The sequence below is a fragment of the Amphibalanus amphitrite genome, unplaced genomic scaffold, assembly GCF_019059575.1.
Source record: "Amphibalanus amphitrite isolate SeventyFive unplaced genomic scaffold, NRLGWU_Aamphi_draft 001104F_arrow, whole genome shotgun sequence".
Lineage (NCBI taxonomy): Eukaryota > Metazoa > Arthropoda > Thecostraca > Balanomorpha > Balanidae > Amphibalanus > Amphibalanus amphitrite.
In genome coordinates this window covers 46,223-71,958 of record NW_024882598.1, presented here as the reverse complement: position 1 = coordinate 71,958, position 25,736 = coordinate 46,223, and the positions used below count along the sequence as shown (strand labels likewise).

Here is a 25,736-nt window from a genome sequence, read left to right as displayed (position 1 = left end):
TGCTCCGCCCAGTGGCGGCGCGGTTTTTACGCCGGTTTTTACCCGTGGCGGACGGGCGGCGTGCGTCGTGCGCCGCGGCGATCGGGACGATCTGTGGCGCAACGCCGGCCGTGCAGCGACTATCGCGGCGCGGCGGTGGCAGTGGCGGCGCAGCGCTCGGATCGTGTGGGAACTGGGCGGACGGCTGGTGATAAACCACGAACACCTCACCCGGCGGCTCGTTTTACGATCGCGGCGCAGCGCTGATTAATTCGCCGCGCGGCGCGCTGCTCATGTCGCGCGCTGCGATTGCCGCGCGGCACGCGGCGCGGTGCGCCGGTTCCGCCGCGGCGCGCGGACAATGCGCCGGGCTCGTCTCGTGACGTGCGGCCGTGACCGGCGCTGGCGGCGGCAGTGGCGCGGCTGGCGCGGTCGTGGCGTGCTCTGACCGGTCGTGCCGTCGGTGACATGCATTGTATGCGGCGTTCGCGCCGCACCGGAGGCGGTCATGAGCCAGACAGCGACCCAGACAACGGGTTCAGACAGTCGCGGACTCGCGACAGACATAGATCGGGATTGACGACTGACAACTGGCAGTATCGTCCGCTACAGGCCGACATTTCGTCATCTGTCCATGACGAATCGAGCGATTCGACATGGACGTAACCCGAACCGGAATAACTACTAACCAGACCGCCAGAGACCGACGTTACCCGTCCCTCACGGCGCGCACCCTTTCATTTCGATCAAAAGGATCAACTCAATTCTGCTCCGGTGAATAGAAACATTGCGTAGTGGTCGACGCTATCCTTGGCGCGAGGCTCACGGACGGCGCAACCGGCCATCGAGCGGCCCGCAGTCGGACGGATTATTGATAATTCCAGAGGCCTAATCACCGGCCGTCCGGAGGCTGACCTCGGACGTCACCCTTCCGCCGGTCACGTGATGGCCGGCGGCGGTCGCGTGCGGCGGCGGCGGCGGCGGCGGCGGGAGCACCTGGTAACGGCGGGTCACAGAGAGTACCCGCAGCCGCCGCCACCGGCAGCGGGCGGCGGCGGCAGCTGCCTCTCGCCGCGCCAGCGCGCGCCCGGCGCACACCTGCCTACTGCGCACCCAATTGCCTATTGATTCGGCGAGTAATTACGGGGCGCCTACCGCTAACGAAGCACGGTGCGCGGCGGGGTTTCGCCGTGGCCGGCTCCGCACGGGCCGGTAGGGAAGGGATAGGAGGATGGAGCTCACCTAACTGGACGGTGAGGGATGGGGTAAAACGTTACTGTTCTGTGCGGATTAGCGTAGTATAGTGTTAGCGTTGGATTAGTACGGGTAATTGATTTAATGAAGGTACGGCTGCAGTGTTCCTGGATGGGTGTATTCTTGGCCGCACTGCTGTTAAATTTGAAACAGACAAGGAGCTCCCACCCCGCCAAGAAACCACAGCGTAGGTACCTCGCCTTCCACTTTCCACGAGTCTCACCGGCCGGCCGGCCAGTGCGGCGCTCTCTCATCCCGCTTTGGAGCGCCGCTCGGCCAGCGTTTGTGGAAACGGGGCGGGTCTGTGGGAACGGGGCCGCCGACTGGCGCCGCCGGCCACGGCGCGCGCCGCTGCAACGTACCGAGAGAGCGCTGCCGACGGCGAGCGGCCGCCCTCGGCGATGACACGCTAGCACGCGGCGATCGAGCTCGTCTAGTACGGTACACGCCGTGGTGGGTCCTCGGAGGATCAGCAGGCCGTTGTGGGACGGTCGTTAGACAAGTTCTGCGAATGGGACCCGCTCGGTTAAGTTGGAGAAGTGGTGTCGTAGTGTAATTCGTAGTAGCTGTGATGTAGCTGCAGTGATGACCGTTAACGCTTTTGGTTCATGGTCTCTCGCTATTGGTGTCTAGGTGGCAGACCGACCGTTCGACCTGACAGGCTGCAGACTCGCCTGATTCCGATCTCCTGAGCGCCGCCGCCGCCCGGCGTCAGGTTTTCGCCGCCGCACCGCTCGTAAACCGCGTGTCCGAGCCCCCAGCTGCGGCAGATCTGCTCTCAGCTGCCGCAGATCCTGTTGAGGCTGGAAAAAGTAGTGGTCCACGCCCGCCACCCTGCAGTACGCCACCCGGCCCGCTCGCGCGAGAGGGCTCCGAGGCTAATCCTCCGTGCAGCCATCGCACACGCGGGCTGGGGGCGTTTGCAGTCACGACAGCCATGGGGTTGAGCGGCATGGAGTCATCCATCCCCCTCCCACTTCTCCCAACTCCACATTGTCAACATGACAAAGATGGCGGCAATGAAACCTGTATCACAAATCTACAGACTGCTCCCGGCTGTCATCCTAAATCCGCCATTGGCAACAACGGCCGGCGTTTGTGGCGTTTCCCTGGAAATGACCCCACGTGCTTACGCAGTTCGGAGACCTACATCATCGTTATTGTGTTGATTGTATTGCTGTCTGTTGTGGCTGGCTGGCTCGTGGTGCGTGTTACCGTTACACTATTGGAGCGCTCCTCCAAGGGCATGGCGAGTCGCAACCCGAGGGATTACAGGTGTTGTCGGGAAGACCTACGTTTTGACAAACATGGGAGGCGTAGACACAACAGTTGTTGGGCCCTAAAACACCAATAAAATAGTATGTGGGAATGTGTTGTCGGTGTTGTTACACATTTAACACATTCTTGTTTGTGTATGCAGGGCGAGTGGCTCGTGATATCTCGTGGTTTCTGGGTTAATTTTCCACTGAGACAGAAGCGCGGTCACTCCACCGACATGGCTGTCCGGCGGGTCCTGCTCCGAGGACTGCTATCGGGGCGTCACGGCCGACCGATCGCCCCCACAGCCCAGACCGTAGCACCTGCGGCTGCTGGAGCGCCGCGAACCTGCGCGCCATCTGACGCCCGTCCGCCCAACTACCTCCCCTGACGGGCACCGGGCGCACATCTGGCCTCTCATCCGTCTACGAGCGTGTCTGGACAGGGTACCGCCTGTGGCACCCTGTCGCCAACGTCGGGACGTCTCGCGGCACGTGCCGACGCGCGACGCGGCGCGACTGGGGTCGTTAGGACCGCGCGCGGAGATGGCGAGGTAAACGGCCGCAGCAGCGCAGTACCGTCTGCAGTCGCAGCGCCCGGGGCACCTCGCTGTGCTCTGCTGCCACGCGAGGTCATGCAGCGGCCGCCCGAACGAGCTCCTGTCGCCCCAGGGCAGAGACGCCGCGCTGGCCGCTGCAGCTGTCTGCTGCGCCGAGCCAGCGCCGCCCGTGGCTGTTGTGGGGCGGTGGGTACTGGGTACCGTGGAGCACCTCCAGCCTCCGAGCCGTGCAGTGCAGTCATGTGTGGCGATGGGTGATATATGAAAACTACGTCACGAGTTAGTAGACAGTTGCGCCGTTTAGTGCTTCGCCCACAAATCGCGCAGGTGCTAGGAGGCAACCCTGAGCGCACCCTTATTTGAGCGATCCCTACCGCTGCCGCGGCGCGCGCGCGCGGCCGACTTCCCCGGTGTCGCACCGGGCTGATGGCGCCCCGCAGGGACACAGCTTCGGTGATAACGAGCGATCGCCGCCCTCGCCTCTCTAATTGGCCTATTTTCCTTTGTCGGATACCGGACGACAAGTCAAGCGAGCTTCCTAGGGCGGGCGCGCGCGGCCACCACACCTGCCGGTGCCGAGGCGAACCCGATCGGCGCACCGACGTCGCCAGGTGGTAGTGAGGATAGAGAGAGGATAATTGGAGACCTGGACGACTCATAGACGGTGGTGGTGGGTCGCTGGGGTCAAATGAGCGGCTGTTGAGTTGTGGTGGTTGAGAGACGCGAGCGGTGCGTGCAATGAAGATGAGTGTTAGGTGTGTGTTTTGGTAGCATTGGTGATCTGCAAGGGACAAGGATTGGTGTTGAGATTGGAGAGGGATTTTCTGTGAGAATTTCATGTTGTGAGTGATAGGGAAGGGGTTGGGACCTTGGGTGGGGCTGAGGTCCTTGACCTGTCGGCGGCAGGCGCCGGCTGTCGGGGTTACACCTGTCCCGACGCCGCCGACGCCGCTGGTCAGCCGAGCGGCTCCCACGTCCGGTGCGGCCAGGTCGACTCAGACCGTTTCAACGAACCTGGTTACACCCGCCGCCGCCGCCCTCTGGTCACGTGCCTCGGCGGCCGGCCGGTGGGCGAGGTCACGTGACCGCAGGGTCACGTATCGCGCGCGCCCGCTTCCGGTCGGCGCGCCCTGTTTCCGGCGGGCCGGGTGGCGCGCGTCACGGACGCTCTCTCTGTGTGTGCTCTGGCCGTGAGGTGCCGCCGTCGGCTTTGTCGCCGCCGCCACCGCCGGCGCTGCATTTTGGTCGACCGGTCGGGCGGTTACCGCCGCCGTCGTCACCGCGGCGGCGGGGTCGTCGCGCCGCCGACCGGCCGCGTCACGCCGACTGGCTTGTGTGCTTTGTGGGAGCCGAGAGCAGCGCTGGCCGCGTATCGATTCACTGAGCGCATTGTTCGCGCTCTGCTTTGGTGCGATGTGCCCGGTCACGATCCGGCCCCCGCCCCCGCCCCCGCCCCCGCCCTGGCCCGGAGCGATTCGTGCCCCCTCACCCCGTTGAATCATCTGGCTGCTGACTGCGCACAGGTCACGTTCGCACCCTGTTCTGGCGCCCTCAACACACGGCAAGTGGTGTTCGGCGCCACAAACGATGTCTGACGCTAACCCCTGGCTCCTCAAGTCCTCACACCGCTCCTGTCATAAGGACGGAGAGGTAGTGTGTTCGATGACGGTGAAGGGTAACTGTAGCGGTGGCGCAGGCCGGATGTGGCTCGGGTCGTCGTCTGCGGCGGCCTGGCCGGCACGCGCGGCTCGCAGGATGTTGTGTCCGCCGCCGGCCGCGCCGCTGACCCGTTCCTCGGCCGGTCTGTCGCGCCGCTCGGCCGTGCTCAGATCCAGAGGGGAGGGGAGGGGAGGCCGTCTCGCGTTACGGGCCCGCTCGGCGCGCCGGCTGCCCGGCCTATTTGTGAGGTGCTGCCTCGTTCCGCCTAATGAAGCAACATCCGGTGGTGGCCGCTCGGCTGCCCCCCGCCACCCCCGGTGACCGTGGCCTGGTGTGCGTTAGGTATCTCTCAACCCTCTATTAGCCGCGGGCGGGTGACTCCGAAGGCTACGCCCGTCGATCGGAAGGAACCGGATCTTTGGTTGGTGGCGAGAGTCTGGTTAAACGACCTACCGACTCGAGCTGGGCTGCGCCGGCTGACCCTGCGCGCTGCCGACCTCTGAGGGTGGAGGGCGCGGTGCAGAGAGCGGAAACGTGCGCGCCGAGCGCGCCACACCATCGGAAGCAGGCGCCGGAAGGGCGAGTCCAAAGGAAGTACCGCCACGCGTCCGGTAGCGGCTCTTTAACTCGCCTTCCTGAGGACAGAGTCACGGCGCCGGGGGCAGAGGCTGTGGGACGCGCTGGGGTAGAACGAGTCAACTCGGCGCAGAGGTGGTCTTTACCTGATTGCTCTGTTGGTTACGACTGAGGACACCGGATGTTGGAGCTGGGTACTCCACTGGCGGCCGACGGAAACGGACATACCTGGCGGCCAATGGAAAACGCATGCCGGGTAAATGAATGACGAATGAATGATGGATGAATGGCGCGATGAATGGGAGCGAGTGACGGATACGCACTGCTGCGACTGTGTGACGCTGAATGACGTGAATAACCCGTGACGTCCGCTGTCAGGCCACTGAGGAATGCGGGTACGTACTGCCGGCGGTACGCCCACGTGTCTCATGCAGGTCAGCACGTGCCACGTGGTGCGCCCCTGTGGTCGAGCGAAGCGGAACGATGTGATGAGTGAGTCAGTTACGGTTAGAGGGATGGGTGGATTACAATTGCGAATAGAAAGTCGGATGGAAATATTTGATCACCCGTAAAAGCGAGAATGTTCAGTTGATGCGGTATTTGTAGCCGGCTAGTCACATGACTGTATTCCATTCCGCTTCCATGTTGCAACGCGAAATGAAGGCATTGATCGGGTGGATACCGATATTCAAACGACGAATGACTGCGTAAATCGACAGTAAAATACTTTTACTTCCGCCTTACACCGTGGCTTGACCGTCCGGAATCGCCACTCATCTTCACCCCATTTTCACATGTCTTTCCTCCGAGATCAGAATGTATGCTGACATTCCCCAACATGATTTCGTGTTGTTAAAACCGAGCCGTCACCGTCTTTTTTCTCGGGCGTGGTGCCCCACGCTTTCCTGCAAGTCCAGTGGCGGTCTATCACGCGATATCTGAGCGGAATTGCTCGGTGTCTGCCGACGCGCTGTGGAGTTCCCTGTCAGACCTCGGTGACGGGGTAGATGGTGATGGATGACGGTGTCGTTTCGTGAATGTGTGCCCCGCACGCGTGGCCCGCTCGTCACTTGTCAGCTCTATGAAGGCGCTGTCTGCTCCTGGTTGGATTTGGATCGCAAATAGGCTTTCTTAACTCTGGCTTATGTTTAAGGTTTTAATATTTTGTTTGTGTCTGGTCTGTGACGTGCATGGTAGTTAGATAATGTGTAATGACGTCAAACTAAGGTGGAGTCCAAACCACAGCTGTCTGATCTTGACGCGCTCGCTCGCTCCCTTTTTCACATGCTACCTTTTTATATGCCACATTCGCTCACCAAAATATTTTGTCTCGCACGGTCACGCTGGTCCTGTGTCTCAAGAAAAATGTGCTAGCTCATGTTTAACCTTGATAGATAAAGTAAAAAATAAAATAATTGGCGTATTTGCTATCCATTCTTAAAAATAATTCCTCACCCAAGTTTGAACATGATACTCCCGTTGCTGTTTTCTTATGATGTGATTCAGCTATAACCTCCTCTTGTGGCCACAACTCTAACTCTGTCCCCCGCTTCTCTTTGTCAGATGGCTGCTCGTCGCGCGCCAACCCCAAGCCCCGAGGGCCGTCCTCACCATCGACACGACGGCCCTCGTTCACGTTCAACACAGAGCCGTGCCCGCCCATGTACCAGGCCAAGTACTGCCTGCACGGCTCCCGCTGCTTCAAGGTCAACATCGGACATAACCCCGTCTACAGTTGCGAGTGAGTATCGGGAACATACGTGTGTATGCGTGTGTGTGGCCTGAGGGGTGCGTGCGTGCGTAAGGCAGTGCGCGAGGCTTTGCGTGTGGCGGCTCTGCGAAGAAGTGGCGTAGTACGCGCGGGCTGGTGAAGTTAAACTCATCCAAGGTGTGGTTAGGTAGGGGAGAGTGGGGCAAAGCGGCCACCCTAACGCTTCTCACGATGCCATCGCTTGATTTTTAAACTTGGAAATATTCTTTCTATGCCAATGTGATCCCTATTAAGTTGCCTTTTATTTCAACTGCGTTTTATTTCCAAAGGCGTTCACATATGGAAGATATTGACAAAACTTTAAACCTATGCATATTGGCCACTTTGCCCCACACCCTGGGGCAAAGCGGCCACCGGCGTCTTCTCAAGTCCCGATATTAGAAACAAAATAGTTACCTCTTGCACGACTAGGGTATTTGATGGTGACAATGTTTAAGCGATGATGGATGTTTACTTTATCATCTTCCACCTGTAGGTAAACAAAGAAAGGATTTTCATAAAAAAACATTTAATTGCATTATTTGGTAACTCATGCAACTGAAAAGTGGCCAAGATGAATGCATGACGACACATTTGAATATCAATAATGTTTTTATCCAGATGGAAACAACTTATGGCCAATTGGGGGGTGGCCACTTTGCCCCGGCCACTTTGCCCCGAGCATACCGTCCGAGACAAAAATATTCCAGCTTAGCTATTAGTGGGGTAAAAAACATTAAAATTGGTAGAATACATGTACGATAACCATGCAATGCATGGATAAGAACGCTTATAAAAATTCCAAACGGTTATGGAATAACATAACATTTAAAAATTGTAAACATTGTTGGTAACCTGGCAAAAAGTACTTTTCCGTGTTTCACAGAAAAATAATGATGGGCCTGAAACTCCGGTCTGGCTCATTCGAACGACCGTGAAGAGATGTATAATTGGAAACCATAAATTGGAACTGACGCCAGCTATGAAGGGCTAAAACGATGGGTGGCCGCTTTGCCCCGGGTGGCCGCTTTGCCCCACTCTCCCCTAATAAATATCTGCACGTTTGACTGGCATCGTGCGTAGTTCGTGCGGAGTGTGTTAGGGCACCTGTAATGTGCGTAACGGGATTTAGGGCTCTGTAATTGCACGGTTGAGCTGTAGAAGCATCCAGCTGTGATAATTCTGAACGAGAAGACTTGTAAAACTCGTCTCTTGATTGAAGTTAGCTGTGGCGTGTTAGTTTACCGATGCTTGGACTAGGGGGCTAGGGTGGCCTATTGACCTGAAGCTCCACTGGCCAAAACGTCCTCAATCGGTCGCGTTGCATCAGCGCAAGTAGTTGTAGGCGATAGTCCAGCACTGTTTAGTGTTGCATTATACATTACCATGTTCATATGGGGCGCTTGACACGGTCGCGAATGAAAGTGCTCCGTGCAACAGTGCCACGGGCTTTTGCTTCTGAATTGCTGATCGTTGGCGGTGTTGGAAGTTGGAAAGTGCGAGAAAATGGCATTGTTTTGTAATGGTGATCTCAGGATTACTGGAAGTTGGAACACACCAAGGTAACCAGTGGTAGTTGGATATTTCGCCAGTGTCTTAGATACGAGCTAGACTGTCAGAACAGATTTTCGAGAGCGACTAGTCAGTCGAGCATACGAATGTAAAAACGAAAGCATGACCGTGCCACGCCCGAGTTAGTTAAACATCTTATCGGTGACATTTCTTCTAGAGAAACAATCCCGATGTAGCGGGATTGGCCTACTACGCTCTGGCGAATGCCAGCTATGCACAACAAGCTTTAAATAGAGCCTAGCCGTCGGTAACGGTTCATGGAATGTTGTCTCGGATTGAAACGCGACGCCATTCGTTGTCGGACATTGTCTACATTCACAGGTGTGGGGCTTTGGCGAGCCAGGCGAAAGGAATCGGACCGGTGTTGCCACCCTGGCGAGCCAGCGGCGAAATTGGCGCAGATAACGGGGCTTGGTGTGGCGACAAATGTGGACGATTTGCGGCAATGTCGCAGACTATTGTCGTGTATCGTGTAGACGGAATTCGATGATTTTTAATGAAGTCCGTAGGTGTGACATTTTCTGAGAATTGTGGTCTTTGAAAAGCGTCCCGATTCCACAGCTGTCTGCTCTCTCTCTCTCTCTCTCTCTCTCTCTCTCTCTCTCTCTCTCTCTCTCTCTCTCTCTCTCTCTCTCTCTCTCTCTCTCTCTCTCTCTCTCTCTCTCTCTCTCTCTCTCTCTCTCTCTCTCTCTCTCTCTCTCTCTCTCTCTCTCTCTCTCTCCCTCTCCCTCTCCCTCTCCCTCTCCCTCTCCCTCTCCCTCTCCCTCTCCCTCTCTCTCTCTCTGTCTCTCTCTCTCTCTCTCTCTCTCTCTCTCTCTCTCTCTCTCTCTCTCTCTCTCTCTCTCTCTCTCTCTCTCTCTCTCTCTCTCTCTCTCTCTCTCTCTCTCCCTCTCCCTCTCCCTCTTCCTCTCTCTCTCTCTCCCTCTCCCGTCTCTCTCCTGTCGATCTCCGATGTTCTCGTCTCGATTCTCCCATACCATGGTGGGATTTCCAGCTCGTGCTCAACTCTACCTGACCACCGCCCGAGCATGGACCTCACGCCAGCTTCGGGCACGGCTTTAGCGCCAGTTACTATGCATTTCAGACCCCATGAGACCCTGTTTTTCGGCGATAATTTCTTCAATTTTTGTCCAATTAGCTTGAAATTTTGGCAGACCATATTTCAGCTCAAGCGCCAATTTTTGTCAATATGGTCTCTTAACAAAATATCAAAATTTAGAGCACTTGTCGTTGGCTCGTAATGTTAATCAGTTTTTGCACCCGGATAGAGGCTCGCTCGTTGCCGCACCGGATTGGATAGGAGCGCTGGCCAATCACGTTACGCCGTGCTCAACTTGACTCCGCCCACCGGCCGTGACCGCGATGGGTCTATGCCGCTTCAGTCGGTGTCAGCACCGCGGAGAGGTCGCAGCGGGACCTCATAATGGAGACAAGTTAACCCTCGCATGTGTAGGGGGGGTCGGATGGACCCCCCCCCCATGGTTTTTCGCGAATAACTCGCGTAAAAAGCGGCCGATCGCGACGAAACTTTCAGTACCCTCGCATTGATCAATTTTACACCTACCCTGAAAATTTCATGACCCTGACCCAAATGACCTTTGACCTGTGACCTCTTTTCCGAGACCATGTTTGGCCGGAATCGCGATTTCGCGTATGTCGGCTCGCACTAGCCGCGTGTTTGCAAGCTTTTCGTGGTTTCAAACGTTCAAACATGTGATTTGATGTTACTCCCGTGTGTGTCAAGGTCACCTGAAGGTCAGGTCAGGTCATTGACCTTTGGTGACCTCGGGTGACCTCGGGTCACTTTTTCGAGTTTTACATGTTTCTAGGCTAGTTTTTGGAGCTGAATTCGAATTTAGCAACCATTTGAACATTTACGAAGTAGTTTTGGTGACTTCGTAACATGTTACGAAGCTGTCAGAGGCGGTTGACACGTACTACGAATACCCGTCACGACGCGTACTGGTTGACCTGACCTGACCTGACCCGACCTGGTCTAAATGCTTCAAGACATCATCTGTGATCAAAACTAACACGATATTCGTGATCAGCACCCCGAAAAACCCCTTAGCAGCCACACTTTACGACTTTCTAACAGGTCCCGATTTTCCCGACTTTGGGTCATTGACCTGACCTGGAAGGTCAACCAATGACCTAGGACCTTAAAATTGGGTATCATCGGCTTCCTCTCGTCACGGGCAACACGCTCGTTTTTTCCGCGAAGCTCTAGCTCGATCAGGGGCCAAACGGCAAGGGGGGGTCCAACCGACCCCCCCCCTACACATTAGAAGCTGGCAAACGCCGCACACATGCGAGGGTTAAGCTGGCAACGTTGTCGGGACGAAAGCCAAAAAATTATCCGTTCGAGGGCATTTGGTGTCCTCTTCTCCTTATTTTGGTATTTAAACGTCGAACCAGCTCAGAATATTCAGAATGATCAGAATCAAAGCTAGGATCCATTGGAACGGAACCGGCCGTAGAAGGAAAGATAGATGGACTCTTGGACTCTGAACATTTATTTAAGCCGGAGTTGCACCTATCTCATCGTCAGGTTGGGTCAGGTCACTACCCGATTACCTATAAGATCATGTGTAAGCCTCTGCTTGACCCAAAAATATTGATATATTTGGCAGCGTCAATAGATGTTTCTGAGGAAGGCGCAGAAAGCAACAGGGTAGGATGAAGAGTCTCGGGCACGGCCGATTGCCTGGGGCATCGCTCCAGCGAGACGACCGTATTCGTGATTCGTGAAGCGGTGCGGGGCGCCGGGTGGGGCAGAAGCGTAATGTGTCGTATGGTAGAATGTCATGTGTGTAAGTTATATTGTTAAGGCGTGCACAGAAAGAAATAGGAATGTGGCAGGCGGACGTTGGGCACTACACGAGAACGATCATCAAGAAACACAAAACTTTTTTTTTTTTTTTTTGCAAAACTTATGTAGCAATAGGTATGTCCTCAATGGTGAGGTAACTATCTCTATTCTCTAGGCTTTTACTTTTCATGTTTGCATTTCAACACATAAGATCTGGGGGTAAAGTTAGTCCGGCGACCTCCTCAACCGAAGTCGATGACAAAATGGATTACTCCTGAAGGTGTTCAATGCTTATGTCGCACCGGGATGATATGAATCGATCACACCGGCATACATTCCTAATCAAATTTCATATATCAAACACATAAATTGCATCCTATTAATGGTGATTCTATTTTGCAACTTGAACGTAGTCTGACACGATACATAATTTTACGCAATCATTTGAAATCAACAGCGTTTTTTATGTGCGCTTTTTTCACAAGCCCCGAATCTTGTGTGGAAATAGATATTTGTTGTGACTGAACAAGGTGTACGTATACATTTGTCATAAATGGAAAGTCAAGGGCTTCAGCTAGTGCGTTACTTATGCGCGCTATTTAGCTCATTCGATGAAGTTACGGCTGCAACGACAACTGCACGGCAGCTTCGCTCCATGCGAGCCGCCCCGGTGCGACAGCTACTGCCCCGCTCGCTCCACGCAGCCGACTGACCGGCCAAGGTCACCGCCCCGTCCGCCGGGAGGGCGGAGCTTAATGGTCACGTGTTTGTGACGTCACACCTACGCACGGATAGCCTCTACTCCACTGACGGATTTACGGGGCCGATTTTAACATTACGAGGCAACTACAAGTACCCTAAAATTTGATATTTTGTTAAGAGACCATATTGACAAAACTTGGCGCTTGAGCTGAAATGTGCATTGTGAAAATTTGAAGCAAATTGGACAAATATTTAATAAATTATCGCCGAAAAACAGGGTCTCATGGGGTCTGAAATGCATAGTAGGTGTCTCGTGAGGCCAGGCCTCGTGGCTGGCATCAGTGATGACACGAGAGTGGTTAGGTTATGACACTGAAGAGGGGTGGTTTTTTAGTCTCGTGATAGGGGCCTCGAGGGGGTCTCGTGGTTAGACGTGGTATGTGGCACGTGCCAGGTACGGACGGCGCGTGCCGTAGCGTTCATAGAGGTGCTGGTATGGGTCAGGTCAAGTGTTCGCCAATATGCTGAAGGAGTATCCAGTGACCGCCTGTGTTAGTTTTAGGGGCCGCCGTCGTGCCTTTGGGCTGGTTTGGGTACGCGTGGTTTTGCTTAGTGAGCAACATATGGGAGTTGAGACTGGTTAACCACTCAGCGCTCTATTTGAACCTCTCGCCCTCTCTCTCTCTCTCCCTCTCCATCTCCCTCTCCCCCAGCTGCCCAACGCTGGCGGCCTCTCTTTTACCTGATGGCACTCAATAGAGCCCTGACAAATTCCTTCTCCCGTCGCCTCGTGAAAAGACAGACCCGTCCTCTGCGTGTGGTCGCTAATCCTCTTCAGAGCGGCTGGCGCACGCCCCATGGACCCGGACCTGACGGCGGGCTCTATAGAAACCCTGGACGACGGATGACGCTTTACGGATGACGCCTGGTGGATGACGATTGGCGGTGGATAGAGGGATGAAGGGATGGTTTTGGAGAGCGGTCCGGTGGGGTTGATGGGAGAGGAATGGGTTAGAGATGGGAGAAAGGGAAAGATGAAGTCGTCTTGTCTGGTGAGGAAAGTTTTGTGAGATGTTTATGGGTTTAGAGGGGACAGACGTATGTGCAATTGGTGGTCAGTTATAGTGTTGTTGTTTTTTTTTTTTTTAGGGGGAGGTGAGTTTGTATTGCGAATGCCGGAGCTAAGTGAAAAAAATACACGGTCTGGTACGAATTGCAGGCAATGCAGAGAGGCGTCAAATTGTCAACACATCGCGTCTCTTTGTCATACGTAACACAGATGACACAGGCGTCAAAATCCAACTGTCACCGGCGCCCTGTGACGGCCTCGCCCCCATACCGGACATTCCTCGTCCCCTCTGCCCCCCTCCCTCCTACCGGGGGGGGGGGGGGGCGGGGCTGACGGTCAGACGTCGCCTCAATGGGCTGACCGAGGCAGCTCGGACCGTACCACAATGCTGCCGTCAGTTCGGCGCGGATTAGGATCGGAGCGGGATGCCGCGACGGCTGTGGAGACCGCACTGGGGCGTGGGAAAGGACCGGGAGGCCTCCCCCGGGGTGGTAAAAGACTAGCGCCGGCGTGCTACAGCGTGCTGTGGGGAGGTTTTGAGGGGAAGCTGGCGTTGGAGAGAGAGGGTGTTCGGTCATATCAAAATTAGTAGCGCGGAGTTGGTGATATGTTGATCACAATGCTAAAATTATGGGACTGACGGAATGGTCAGGATGACTTGACTGACAAAGTAGGTTCTCGCGGTCGTAATATTGAAATGTAGGTACTGACTGAATGGTTATCCCTTCACTGACAAAGTACTCTCGCACACCAGGGGACTCTCCTATTGAATCTTTATGTAGATAGCCCTAGTAATCCCGCCGCGGAATGCTGTTCCTGCCGCTCTGATTTCCACAAATCTGTCTTAGCGTCTGTGTGGTCCCGGCTATCTTTGCGTATCACCGTGTGAGGGATATACTTAGCCGCGGTCGTCGTCGCCCGGCTCAATTCAGCGAAGCAGTTGTATCGTTCTGAGCTGTCAGCTTCAATCAGCTTTAGCCGGCGAACGGCCAGCGAGCGATAGATAAGCGAGAAGGGAGAGTGTGTCGCAGAGATGAAGCCGAGAAATTGGCGACCGCAAGAGGAGCGCTGCGCGAATGGGTTCTATCTAATCGCTCTGATCGCCTTGAGTTTTAGTGCCGATTGTGCTGATTTGAGGAAATCGTTTGAATTTGAGCGTCGCCGATGTGTCGTATAAGTGATCCTGTTCTGTGTTACTAAGGCTGGTTTTTCTGTGTTTCTCACACGCATAGACAGCTTTATGGGTCAATGAGTGTTTCTAAGGTCGATTTTTCTGTGTTTTCCAGGTGCACGGACGGCTTTATGGGTCAACGGTGCGAGTACAAGGATCCAGACGGCTTCTATCCTCGTGAGTATTTTACATCGGCACTTCTTATCACATCCCTAAAACGGCTTTGAGCTGTAAATACCTAACTAGAATAGTGAATGTCCCTCACTTGGCCATTATTTCAGGATATAAGCGAAACACGTCAAGCAATTCACGCTTCTCTTCTATGATGCTATGGATGCCTATTTCCAATATTCGATGAGTTTTAGAGTTTCGTTTGGTTTCGTATGTTCTTATTCATGACCGACATGTGTATGCTTATTGAAAGATAATCACATTTCACATTTGTCATTAGCCTGTGTTTGATTCTGATCCGTTTCGTCGCGCTCAGTCCCCCTCTGTTGCGTTGCGTTGCGTTGCGTCACGCAGGAAGCTCACACGTTGCGTTTTTCTGCGTTGCGTTCCAGATCTGAGGCGCTCAGGTAGGCCAAAGCCCCGTCCTCCGCTGTCGAGAGGTCTCTCACTGCCCTCTGCTGACCTGATCCTAAACCGGGATCCCGCCTGGGATCCGCGGGATCCGCCACTGGACCTGAATATGTCCCTGGACCTACTGGATCCGTACCTGGAGCTGAATGCGTCATTGGACCCTCTGGATCCTCCCACGGATCCGCCACACCCGACTGGACCCGGCCCGGGGCTGGATCCGGGCCGGAGGCGGGATCCTGGACCCTCAGCTGAGGCTCAACTCAAGCCTAGTGCTGGCTGGGATGTCTCTCAGCCTTCCTTACTCTCAGCCGGACTGAGATCTTCGAGCTGGTCTTCGCCTTTGTCATCAGCATCATCACCCTCATCCGCTGACACTACAAGTCCTACCGTTACTACATCAGTGTCTCCCGCTTCATTGTCATCAACATCCGTCCCTCCGTCATCGACTCATCCAGCGACTCCTGCTCCGACTCCCGAGTCAACTCCTGCTCTTACTGCTGCTCCGACTCCGACTCCGAGTCCGTCCGATCCTGTCCTGACTCCGACTCCGACTCCGACTCCGACGTCGCCCTGCGCGAGAGATGCAGGTAGAGCTTTTGTTGCGTGTTTGGGCACCAAAGCACCCCGGTTGGGTGTATTGTGTTTGATTGGGTGCGCGTGGGTGGCACCCGCCTTGTGTGAGTTCACACCGCTTCACCCCGACACCCACTTGGCTGGTTTTTCACACCGGCACCGCGAGAGGGGGGTCGTTTTTTGGTTTTTCGTGCCGTACCGCTAATGCCACCGCACCGCTACACTGCTGACACCTGGCGGCGGGTGTGTGAACTGCAGCTTCGCCGCCTGGCCGCCTGGCGCGCGCCTGTCCCCGCTTTTCAGCCCAGTCGAGTGGTCCGTTTTTATATTTTGTTTTGGTCCGTTTTTGTTGGGTTGTTTTTGCTGGCATGCCCCCATGTGTTTTGTGAGAGTTTCTGTGTATTGTCTGTCGTTTTCTCGGCCCTTAGTTTGTGAGAAGTGAGTGTTTTCTCTTGTAAGTTTTGATGGACTAGATCTCGGCTTGATTGTTCGTCATCTCAACGTCCCAGTTCTAACAGCATTTCAGTTAATCTGTCCTCAGTTTTTGTGCTCTACCTCTGTGGTTTTTAAGCTGTCGGCTTAATCATGCTGTCTTTTTGTTCGTTGAGCTGCGGTGTTGCTACGTGGGTACTTTTGAGGGTGTGTCACTTGTCAGTCTAAGCGTCCTTCGTGGCCGATTCAGTCGGATTCAGTCGGATTCAGTCATTTCATGATCGGATTCCACTCTGGCCTTCTTTTGTAGCCGGCACCTGCTGCTTTCTTTGCGGAAATTGCTGACATTTCATAGATCAGCACAAGAGTAAAAGTCATATCCCTTTAAACACTACACGCCATTTCTTTTATGATAAATGTGGCATTGTTTCATGGCTTTCGATACAAAATTACCCAATCTCTGGCATTTGTTAATCCAATATTTGGTTACACTTTGATGTCAGTGATATGTCGATTTCTGCCCACCATTATGTGAATTAATAGCACACCCAACCCTTTGTGCGAATGTGAATGGACAAATGTTATCAAGCCAAACCACAATATTACTCATGCCCCTTACCTTTGTGTACCCTTAACCTGACCATGAGGTGTGCTCCCGCCTCCCTCTACCACCTCTCTCTCGCTCCCGCCCCGCTCTAACCCCCTCTCCCTCTCGTTCCAGGCTCCCGGGACGCCATCGTTGAGCAGGCGTCTATCGCCGGAGGTGCGGGCGTGGCTCTGCTGGTCTGTCTGCTCCTATCCGGACTGCTTTACGTGTGGAGCAAACGGCGCAGCAAGTCGGCGGCGTAAGTTACACAGACGGGGGTGAGGGGGTTATGAGAGGTTAGGAGGGGTGTGGGTGCGTGGGTTAGTTAACCGTCAGTGTGTTTGGAGAAAGCGTTATGGTTTAGCGAGGAAGGGTCAATCAACTGTCAGTTGGGAAAGCATTCCCTACCTTGTGAAGTCATTGCCTCCCCTGGATGACATGACATCAGCATCCACTAACTCAATTAATGGGGTTTGACTGATTCACTGAATATTGACTGAGTTCTTCCATCTGCTAACCTGCGTAGCCAGCACAGCATTGTGCTGAACAGTTATAACCGTTGCACGTGATAGTTATGAACAAGATAGCTTGTGCATTGTGTTGCGGTGCGAACTACATACGAGTTACGCGTATCTGCTTGTAAACCGACACACTTTGTGCCTGTTTAGCGTATGTAACATCTGTGAAACCCTGATGCATTGACGTGTCACCCTAACAAAATCAACAGCATAACGTGACACTTTTTAGCTGATTATGGTATGTTCTTGTTCTCACATGTGACACCTTGGCGAACTTTGTGACGATTGTGACGCTGTGATGTCGACGTCAGCTGACATTTGGCTCTGTGTTTCCAGGTCGAGCGGCCAGGTGACGCCCCGGTTCGGGCTGCGCCAGCCGACCTCTCACGTGGTCGAGATGGAGCCACCGACGATACCGGCGGCAGCCAATCAGCAGCCGAGCCCAGCTGACGTCATCGAACTGCAGCCCGTTGATAGGTGGACGCCGCCGCAGCCGCCGGCTACGCAGACTGTACCGCAAGACACGCCGGCGGGCGAGGCTCCCACGGCGGCTCCCGCGGCGGCTCCCGTGGCGGCTCCCACTGCTCCCGCGGCTCCTGGGGAAGCTCCCCAGGCGACCGGAGCCGGAAAGGAGCCTACTGGATCTACCGATGATGGAAATTCATCTCACTCGGACTCTGTTGAGCCACAAAGCCGGCAATGCGACAGACCGCCCTAGGGCTACAGTGACGACTTTCGGTGAGCCGTCGCCTGCCCCGCTGCCTTAAGTCATTGCGGTTACTTCTGATTCTTCTGCGGTGCTGGCAGCGGCGGCGGCGGTGGTCAGAAAGTCGAAGAAGGAAAGAGCGAGGGAGTGAGTGAGAGCGAGAGTGGCGGGCCGCCCCGCGCGCTCGTTTCTGCTAGTCTGGATGAGGGGCCGCTGAGCGTCGTGTCATACTTCAATACGTGAACGCGCAGTAAGGAGGGGGTGGGGCGGATGGGCGGCCGGCCGGCGGCTCGCTCCATGTGTAAATACTTTCCCCGCTGTCGTGTGACTGAGCGAGAGAATGTGCGACTGAGATGGACTATTTATTGCTGGTGAGCCGTTTGTAGGTGTGACTGTGCGTCAGTGCACGCGCGCGCCAACACACTATGAATTTTTAGCATTTTGTCTCCGGTGTGATCTCGGCGTCTGTGGCGCCGCCGGGCGGGGTTTTAGCGCAACGATAGTTCTGTTATCGGCCGCGCGGCGGCGCTGGTGGCGCGGCGGCCGGTGGCGGCGCGTTAGTCTGTTGTGTTTTGTTGAGATGTGACGCCACCCTGACCGTGTTTTATTGGTGACCGCGCCGGACGGTCGGCGCGGCCGACTAGGGGGGGCCCCCCTCCCCGGGCGTCGGGCCGCGCCGCCGTCCGCCGCCGCCGCGCCGGTGATTGCCGCGGCGCGGAATCTGATTGGTGAGCGCGCCTCGGAGGCTGTGTCCGTATTGACAGAGTTCCTTGCTGTTTGTACGTGTGGCATAGTCGTGCTGCGCTTGTATAGCATGTGATTGGTGGCGACAAAGTTCCTCGTATATCAGAATGTAGCGTATTATATGGCACTCACCAAGATTGAATTTGTATATAAATAAAGATGACTTTGCAATGTGAAATGTTTTACCATATGGAATGAGGGAAACGGAGAGGAAGAGAAAGAGAAAAACAAAAGAGGAAAACAAAGAAGAGAGAGGGAGAGAGACAGAGAGCCGGGGGACAAGTCCAGCAATAATAAACACTTAGAGGCATAGAGGATGGCAGCTGCCCAAATAGTTTATCTCTCGACACACACTACATCACTGGAATATTGAAAATGAGGACTACGGGGGAGGGGGGGGGAGGGGCTTGAGGCCCGAGTTTTCACCCATTAGTGCGGAAAACTGTTAGAAAACTGGTTAGGAAACTGAACATAATGAAAAAAAAAAAACAATGTCACGGCGTAACACTAAGGAGATCAAAGGCTCTCGCACCTTATCAACAGCATTCGGGACAAAGCCACGCAAATAAGTAGGAATAAGTTACACAAGTCAGTGATACAAAAAGTTACACGACTAAGTGACGTTCCTACATTGGAGGGTCAGAGTGGATGACAGGACCGCGATATTTGCCAGCCGGGTTCACCCGACCTCGCCAAATTAGGAGAGCTGTCAATGCCCGTCGCCCCGTCAACTCTCACCTTGCCCAAGCATTGGATTCCGTGTGTCAAGGTCAAGGCCAATCATCAGCTAAAGTACAAACACGGATCAATTTGTTTGTTTGTTTGTTTGTTTTGTTGGGTTAGGCCCTTTCGGTCGACAAGACCATTGCAGAGCCGGAAGGATGATAGGATTTAGGGGGAGACATTGGTCTGGGCAGGCACCCTAGTGAGTCGCCGGGGCTGAGCCCGTCCAGAGGACAGGCCACCCAGCCCCAAGGCACTCACTGCACCCGGCTACGGGGTGCGCTCCCTCGGGAGCAGCGGTGCCGCTCCAAGGGAGCAGCCCGCATGAGATAAAGTTGCCTGTCCAGCCCGGAAGGGGGTTGTGGCGTGGAGGAGAAGGATTTCAGTTTCCTGAGGATAGAAGCACGGATAGGTGAGCATTAGTCACTTACAGCCATGTTTTAGTAGCTCCCAAACGTATGTACGAATAGTTCGAGTCTTTCTTCATATATCCACCAATTCGGCGTGAGATCACCGCTAGCGACATCTATTGAAGACAGCTTCGCTCTCGAGACAACACACCTATCCGTGCTTCTATCCTCAGGATATTGAAATCCTTCTCCTCCACACCGCCACCCCCTGCCGGGCTGGACAGGCAACTTTATCTCATGCGGGCTGCTCCCTTGGAGCGGCACCGCTGCTCCCGAGGGAGCGCACCCCGTAGCCGGGTGCAGTGAGTGCCTTGGGGCTGGGTGGCCTGTCTTCGGACGGGCTCAGCCCCGGCGACTCACTAGGGTGCCTGCCCAGACCAATGTCTCCCCCTAATTCCTATCATCCTTCCGGCTCTGCAATGGTCTTGTCGACCGAAAGGGCCTAACCCAACAAAACAAACAAACAAAACTCGAGACAACAAGCTAGCGACATCTATTGAGGACAGGTTCAGCCACTACTCAGTATACTAGCGACACCTATTAGCGACAGCTGTAATCATTGGTTCGTAAAGCAGGAGGTCAATCAAGCGGAAAAAAATGAGTTTCTAATGAAATTTGATGACTCAAACAAACTATTATGCATTATTCATTATTATACCATATTTTATGAGTAATTTTGACAATTTTCCCCTTAGTTGCCTTTCTCGGTTCTGTTTTTCGCCATACTAACAGCTGAAACCGGAAATGTCAGGTAAACATCAGTTGTTGCGTAAAAAGTGGTGTGTGATTGTGTGTGATAAAAAAGGGGATGAAATTGGTGAATCAAACCGCTAAAGATGGACTGGATCTCACTTATCAGGTGGGCACTATCTCTTCCAAGTGATGTATCGTGTTTCTAGTAGCCTCGGGCACCAATGGTCTTCTGCTGATGATTGGCCTTGACACACGAAGCCAAAACAAACATGGCCGAAGGCGGAAGTAGTGGCCCTTCTCTTTCATATAAGGAAATGCCGCCTCGGGGTCGGGCCAGAGCTGGGGCGCTGGGGCCAGTTTTACCAACAGAAAAAAGCAGCTTGCCGGAATTTTTTGCCTTAAGACCGCCTCACATAGACCGCTTCACATTGTCTAAAGACCGCTTCCTACGGAGCGTAAACGGTAACACCCTCTCCGCTTACTGTTACGTGTCGATCGCGTGAAGCGGTCTTTAGGCAAAAGATTCCGGCAGGCGGCTATTTTTTTGTAGGTAAAACTGACCTCTGGTCATTAGCCCCCAGCCATTGTGACTGCTGTCAGTTGTCAGCTGTCATTATGTGAGTGTGGCTGTGGCCATTTGCAGGCATGCGACTTCGTGTTTCGGCTGGATCAGGATTCAGATTGGGATGGTGAGACGAGACCGTGTTCGCTCTTTGACGATGACGGGCGGTGACCTAGTCAGAGAGGAAAACGAATTGGAATATCCTGATTTTGTCCGCCTTCTATTGACTTTTTAACTTTCTTGCGAGTCTAAACAATTGTAACTCGATAGCATTAGTGTCGCCACGGGGGGGGGGGGGCCAGCGGGGCAGCTTGCCCCCCCCCCCAACCTCGGACCGGGCACCCCCTGAGATCGATACAGATCCGATGAGATTTTGGAGTCGGGAAAAAATGGCGGTACCTTTCTGAGAATGCCTGTGAGGTCAGACTCGGTTGGAGCGTGCAGTTCAAACCAGAGTCTGACTCGCAGTCGCCAAAATCTTCAAGACTCCGAGTCCAGACTCGGAAATGTCAATGCTGTGATTCATTCCATGTTCCTAGTTCGTTCTTTATTACATTTTACAGCTGATTTTCATAAGTTTTGGAGTGCTGACACGATTTTCGTTCAAAGCGTGAAACGAAATCTTCGGGGTCTTTCTCAACTCTCGTCAAATGTCTGCGACAGGCTCAAGTACCGTACAAGTGTCGCAGGGCTCATGAGCTTGCTTTAAACAAAGGCTGCTAAGGAGCTCCACTGATCCCTAACGAAGCTTTCAGAGGGCCCAAACCGGCCTTCTGAAAGTCCCACTGATGTCCATGTTCTCTGAGGGCCCATGCAGGGATCTTTGAGCCTTCGAACATTTCTGAGAACCTTAGCTGACCTCTGATAGTTCAGCCAAACTTTTGAGGCGACAGACTTTGCCAACCCCAAGCCGGCATCTGAGGGGTCACAGCTCACGTGTCCCTGTCAGGTCCGCAACACATGTTTATTATGTCCCTGCGTAGGGTCTTTAGGGATTCGACACAGACCCCGAGGGTTCACACTGTTATCCGAGGGCTCCAGGCTCACCCTGGGCCTAGTCTCTTAGCGCCCGCCGCCCACACTGGCTTCTGAGGGCCCCACCTTGGGCTCGGAAAGCCCTAAAGCACCATGTACACGTAAATATTTGAGGTGACCCATGCCGATCTCCGGGATCCTAAGCATGCTTCTGAGAGTCAGCACTGACCCTGAGTGGCCTGAAATGGCCTGAAGTCCCAAACCTACCTTTAATTAACCCTAGAACGCCTAGGGGGGGGGGGGTTGTATCAACCCCCCCCCCTGAGGTTTTTTCGAAGTGCACGCTAAACGGCTTGTCGTAGCGGGCTGAAATTTTCAATACCATCTGGGACAACCTTTGCGCATCTTTTGCTGAAAAAAAATTGATTGGGTCATGTCAGGTCACGGAGTTATGACGTCATAAGAGGTACAGCCTCCGGCCGACAGTTACCAAACGTGTGCGCCGAATCCCTAGGTTTTCTGCCGGTGATACCCACATTGTTTGATGGATCATGATGAAACTTCCCATGAATGTTGGGGCAAGCATTGGCTATCGTGTGGTGCAAGAAAATTGACCGGGTCAGGTCAGGTCACGGAGCTATGACGTCACAAGAGGAACAGCGTCCGATACTATTTTTGAAAAGCGCCCGAACCACTATTTTGCTAATTCATGTCACCTAAATGGGAATATGCAGCAATATTAGCTTCTATAGGGAGCAAATGGACCTCCCAAATCCAAAAATACAATCAGATTTCAAAAATTTAAATTTTGATTTTTCGAATTTCTGCCGCCGACTGTGACCTTGCCGACTTCCGGCGCTCCCAAGTCCCAACGCGCCATTTTTAGAGCTAGGGAAACGAAATACATACCAAACGATAGAGAATTAATCAAGGAACACGATAGTGAAGGTTTCAAGTCGATATCTCCCACCGTTTTGCCGCAATCGCCGCGGAAAGTTGAAAAAGTTTGATTTTTTCGGAAAATTTGACCTTTAGCCGGTCATAAGTAGGTCAAATGTTGACCTAGGACCAAAAATATACCACCAATCGCGAGATCTCGTTGAGAGCAATCCGTTGGTTTTTCCGCTAAGCTCTACGACCTTCCGTTTCGAAACGCCAGGGGGGGGGGTCGTAACAACCCCCCCCCCCTGGTCGTTCGTGTTATGAGAAATGGCCTGGTCGTGCGAGGGTTAAGGAATCCCTTGCCGCTATGCCGTGCGTAACTTTTGGTTCCGTTTAACAGTTCTTGTTCGCGTTTGCAGCGCTTCCCCTCACACGAAAAACGAGAAACTTTTGTTCATACTCGAGTGAACAAAACACTTCCTCTCACTGGAGCAAAGATGGATTACTTCCGATTCACACTTCTGACATTCGCTCTCCGCCAAATGCCCAACTTTACTACGATCGGCGGCTGGGATTTCACGTAATACCTACCTCTGCATGCATGCGTGAATGGAGGTTTTAGCAGGGTGATCCGATTAAATGGAGCGTTTTTCACCTTTTTCTGGGTTAATGATCATGAGCGTCAAGTGCCTGCACAGGGGCCCTCTGCAGTGCGCGTCGGCAATCGCAGCCAGTATAATTCTACCAGTCGTTTTTGTCATGAAATTTTTAAATTTCGAATTTTTCTGTAAAAATTACATGTCATAGCTAGAAGGAAACCTTTGTCACCATCGGACTCTTCGCATCATTGCGCGTCGAATGATATGTAAAACGAGTGAGTAAAGACTGGGGAAAGGCAAGTTTTAACACAAAAGTTGATTTTGCCCCCCCCCCCCAACCGAAAATCTCTGGCGACGCCTATGCTCGATAGTGACGAACGGTCATGAAACATCCTGTGGCTCAGAGTTTCTCCCTTTCAGCCCTCTCCCCTGTGCTCTCTCTCTCTCTCTCTCTCTCTCTCTCTCTCTCTCTCTCTCTCTCTCTCTCTCTCTCTCTCTCTCTCTCTCTCTCTCTCTCTCTCCTCTCTCTTCTCTCTCCACTGCACTCATTTCTTTGCATACTAATTCGAACATTATTTTCACTAGATTTATTAGAAAAAATACGTCGCGACGTGTCTCGCCAGAAATTGCGCTCAGTTCACCATCCAATTATCTGCCATTCAAGCACATCACCGGAATCACACTTACTACAAATATAAACCCACCACACTGCCTTCACTACCCTCACACAAACAATTTTCTGACACGAACTGTTTCATGTGTCTAACAGTTACCACATAATGTACGTTGCCCTTAGTAGGTATCCCTTGGCGCTCGCACCTAATTTTGAAACACACGGTTATAAAGTCTTGGCGCGATCATCAGAACAAGTTGTTTCGTTTCGAACAAGTTTCGAAATCTGCCAGTGCGAACGGTCACAATATTTCGATCAAGAAGTCGTTTTGTTACGAAAATGACTTGTTGGCAATACCAACACTGCATTCTGCAAGGCACTTTAACCCCGGTTGTTTAAATGAACGGATTTGTGAAGATATTCCGGCAGACTCAACTAATCTTTTTATACCGTTTCGACCTCTTTATAGTGCTTGCTGATTAAAAAAAAAAAAAACGGATAAAACGGTAGCGTTATTGCGAAGCATTATACAACACTGGCTCAATTCTCACACTTCTGCTTTACACTGTGAGGCATTCTCTCAAAACAAATCACACACACTGTTCTCACGAAAAATAAGTCAACATTGCACAGTTCCCGACAGTCCACATGAAAATCGTTCATCCCACACTCTGAGCAATGACAAGAATTACTAATAAAAACGCATGCATTTCCACTACAAAACCCCAACACAGCATACATGTATCACCATTCCTAACAACGAACCTACCGGCATGTTGTCTACAAAACGACACTTTCGTTTATCCAACGACACTTTTTATCAATAGATCGCTGTGAGCGAATCACTATTGCAATTTTACGGGGCTGTTGCTACGTATTTCAAAAGAAATAAATTGTTGCTTCATCCGTATCTTTGTCATTCTGTTAAAATGTTTCATTCATTCATCGCCTTTTCGCAGATATGCACGTGCTATTAAACAGTAACTTCACTTTCGCTTGGCAACGATCATAACTCTCTATAGTCTCATCTTGTCAAATCTTTGCAGAAAGAAAACTATTTAAATCTTCTTGTACAAGAACATTGAGCTACGAGTCCATCCAGCTGTACAAATCAACAAGTCGCGTGTTGTGAGGCTTGTCATCACTATACGAACAATTAATTATTCGTCTTTGACGCATCGACACTCTGATTCGCATCACTAAGTTGCAGCAAAATTGACATCACAGCGACGCAAAATCCCCAGATCTGGCGACTTTCTTAGACAATCCACGACTTTCTCGGCGTCTCTCAAAACCGGCTGACATCCTAACCACTGTCCAGCGCCTGGCAGTCAGATCTGCTGACCTTTCACAGCGATTTTTTACCGAAAAAAAAATCACCAATTCTGCGGTCCACTTTCACACCCCTACGCTAGTCTTCGTGTGATTTCATTTTCGGTTGCGTAGTCTCTTGGCCACGGCGGCTACCAGGGCCGCTCCTTTGCCGCTGCCGTCCTCAGCCAGGAACAGATGGAACTGAAAAGAATAAAGGATAGTATGCGTCAGTCAGTGTTCAACCGTCAGCAGCCATGAGCAAGATGTTGGCGGTCAGAGATCGACTTGACATGACTGTAGCCAACACCTAAGTTACTGTCTAGCATACTTAATTGTGAACGATAGGTAAATTATGTATGGGACTTGGCAGACATCTACAAGCATATGATCGTCCATTCGCACATAAAAACAACTAAGTAGGCTAGGCACAATATCAATTTTTGAAGACCGAGTGTTTCGCCTTT

The 25,736-nt window shown here is 53.0% G+C and overlaps 2 protein-coding genes across 4 annotated transcripts in view; one reads left to right on the top strand and one right to left on the bottom strand.

Moving 5' to 3' along the window:
- The window catches only part of LOC122370161, a 142,446-nt gene extending 123,772 nt beyond the window's left edge, over positions 1-18,674 (top strand). For 2 of the 3 annotated variants that reach the window (XM_043345523.1, XM_043345525.1), the window contains 5 exons: positions 6,848-7,025; positions 14,476-14,537; positions 14,924-14,938; positions 16,669-16,792; positions 17,388-18,674. In XM_043345523.1, the coding sequence (XP_043201458.1) occupies positions 6,848-7,025; positions 14,476-14,537; positions 14,924-14,938; positions 16,669-16,792; positions 17,388-17,769 (761 nt within the window). In that variant the 3' untranslated portion in view covers positions 17,770-18,674. The remainder of the gene's footprint in view (positions 1-6,847; positions 7,026-14,475; positions 14,538-14,923; positions 14,939-16,668; positions 16,793-17,387) is intronic. The other variant, XM_043345524.1, reaches the window with a different exon arrangement.
- Positions 18,675-23,917: 5,243 nt separating this feature from the next.
- The window catches only part of LOC122370160 (hexokinase-2-like), a 30,456-nt gene continuing 28,637 nt past the window's right edge, over positions 23,918-25,736 (bottom strand). The window contains exon 11 of the mRNA XM_043345522.1: positions 23,918-25,473. Within this exon, the coding sequence (XP_043201457.1) occupies positions 25,387-25,473 (87 nt within the window). The 3' untranslated portion in view covers positions 23,918-25,386. The remainder of the gene's footprint in view (positions 25,474-25,736) is intronic.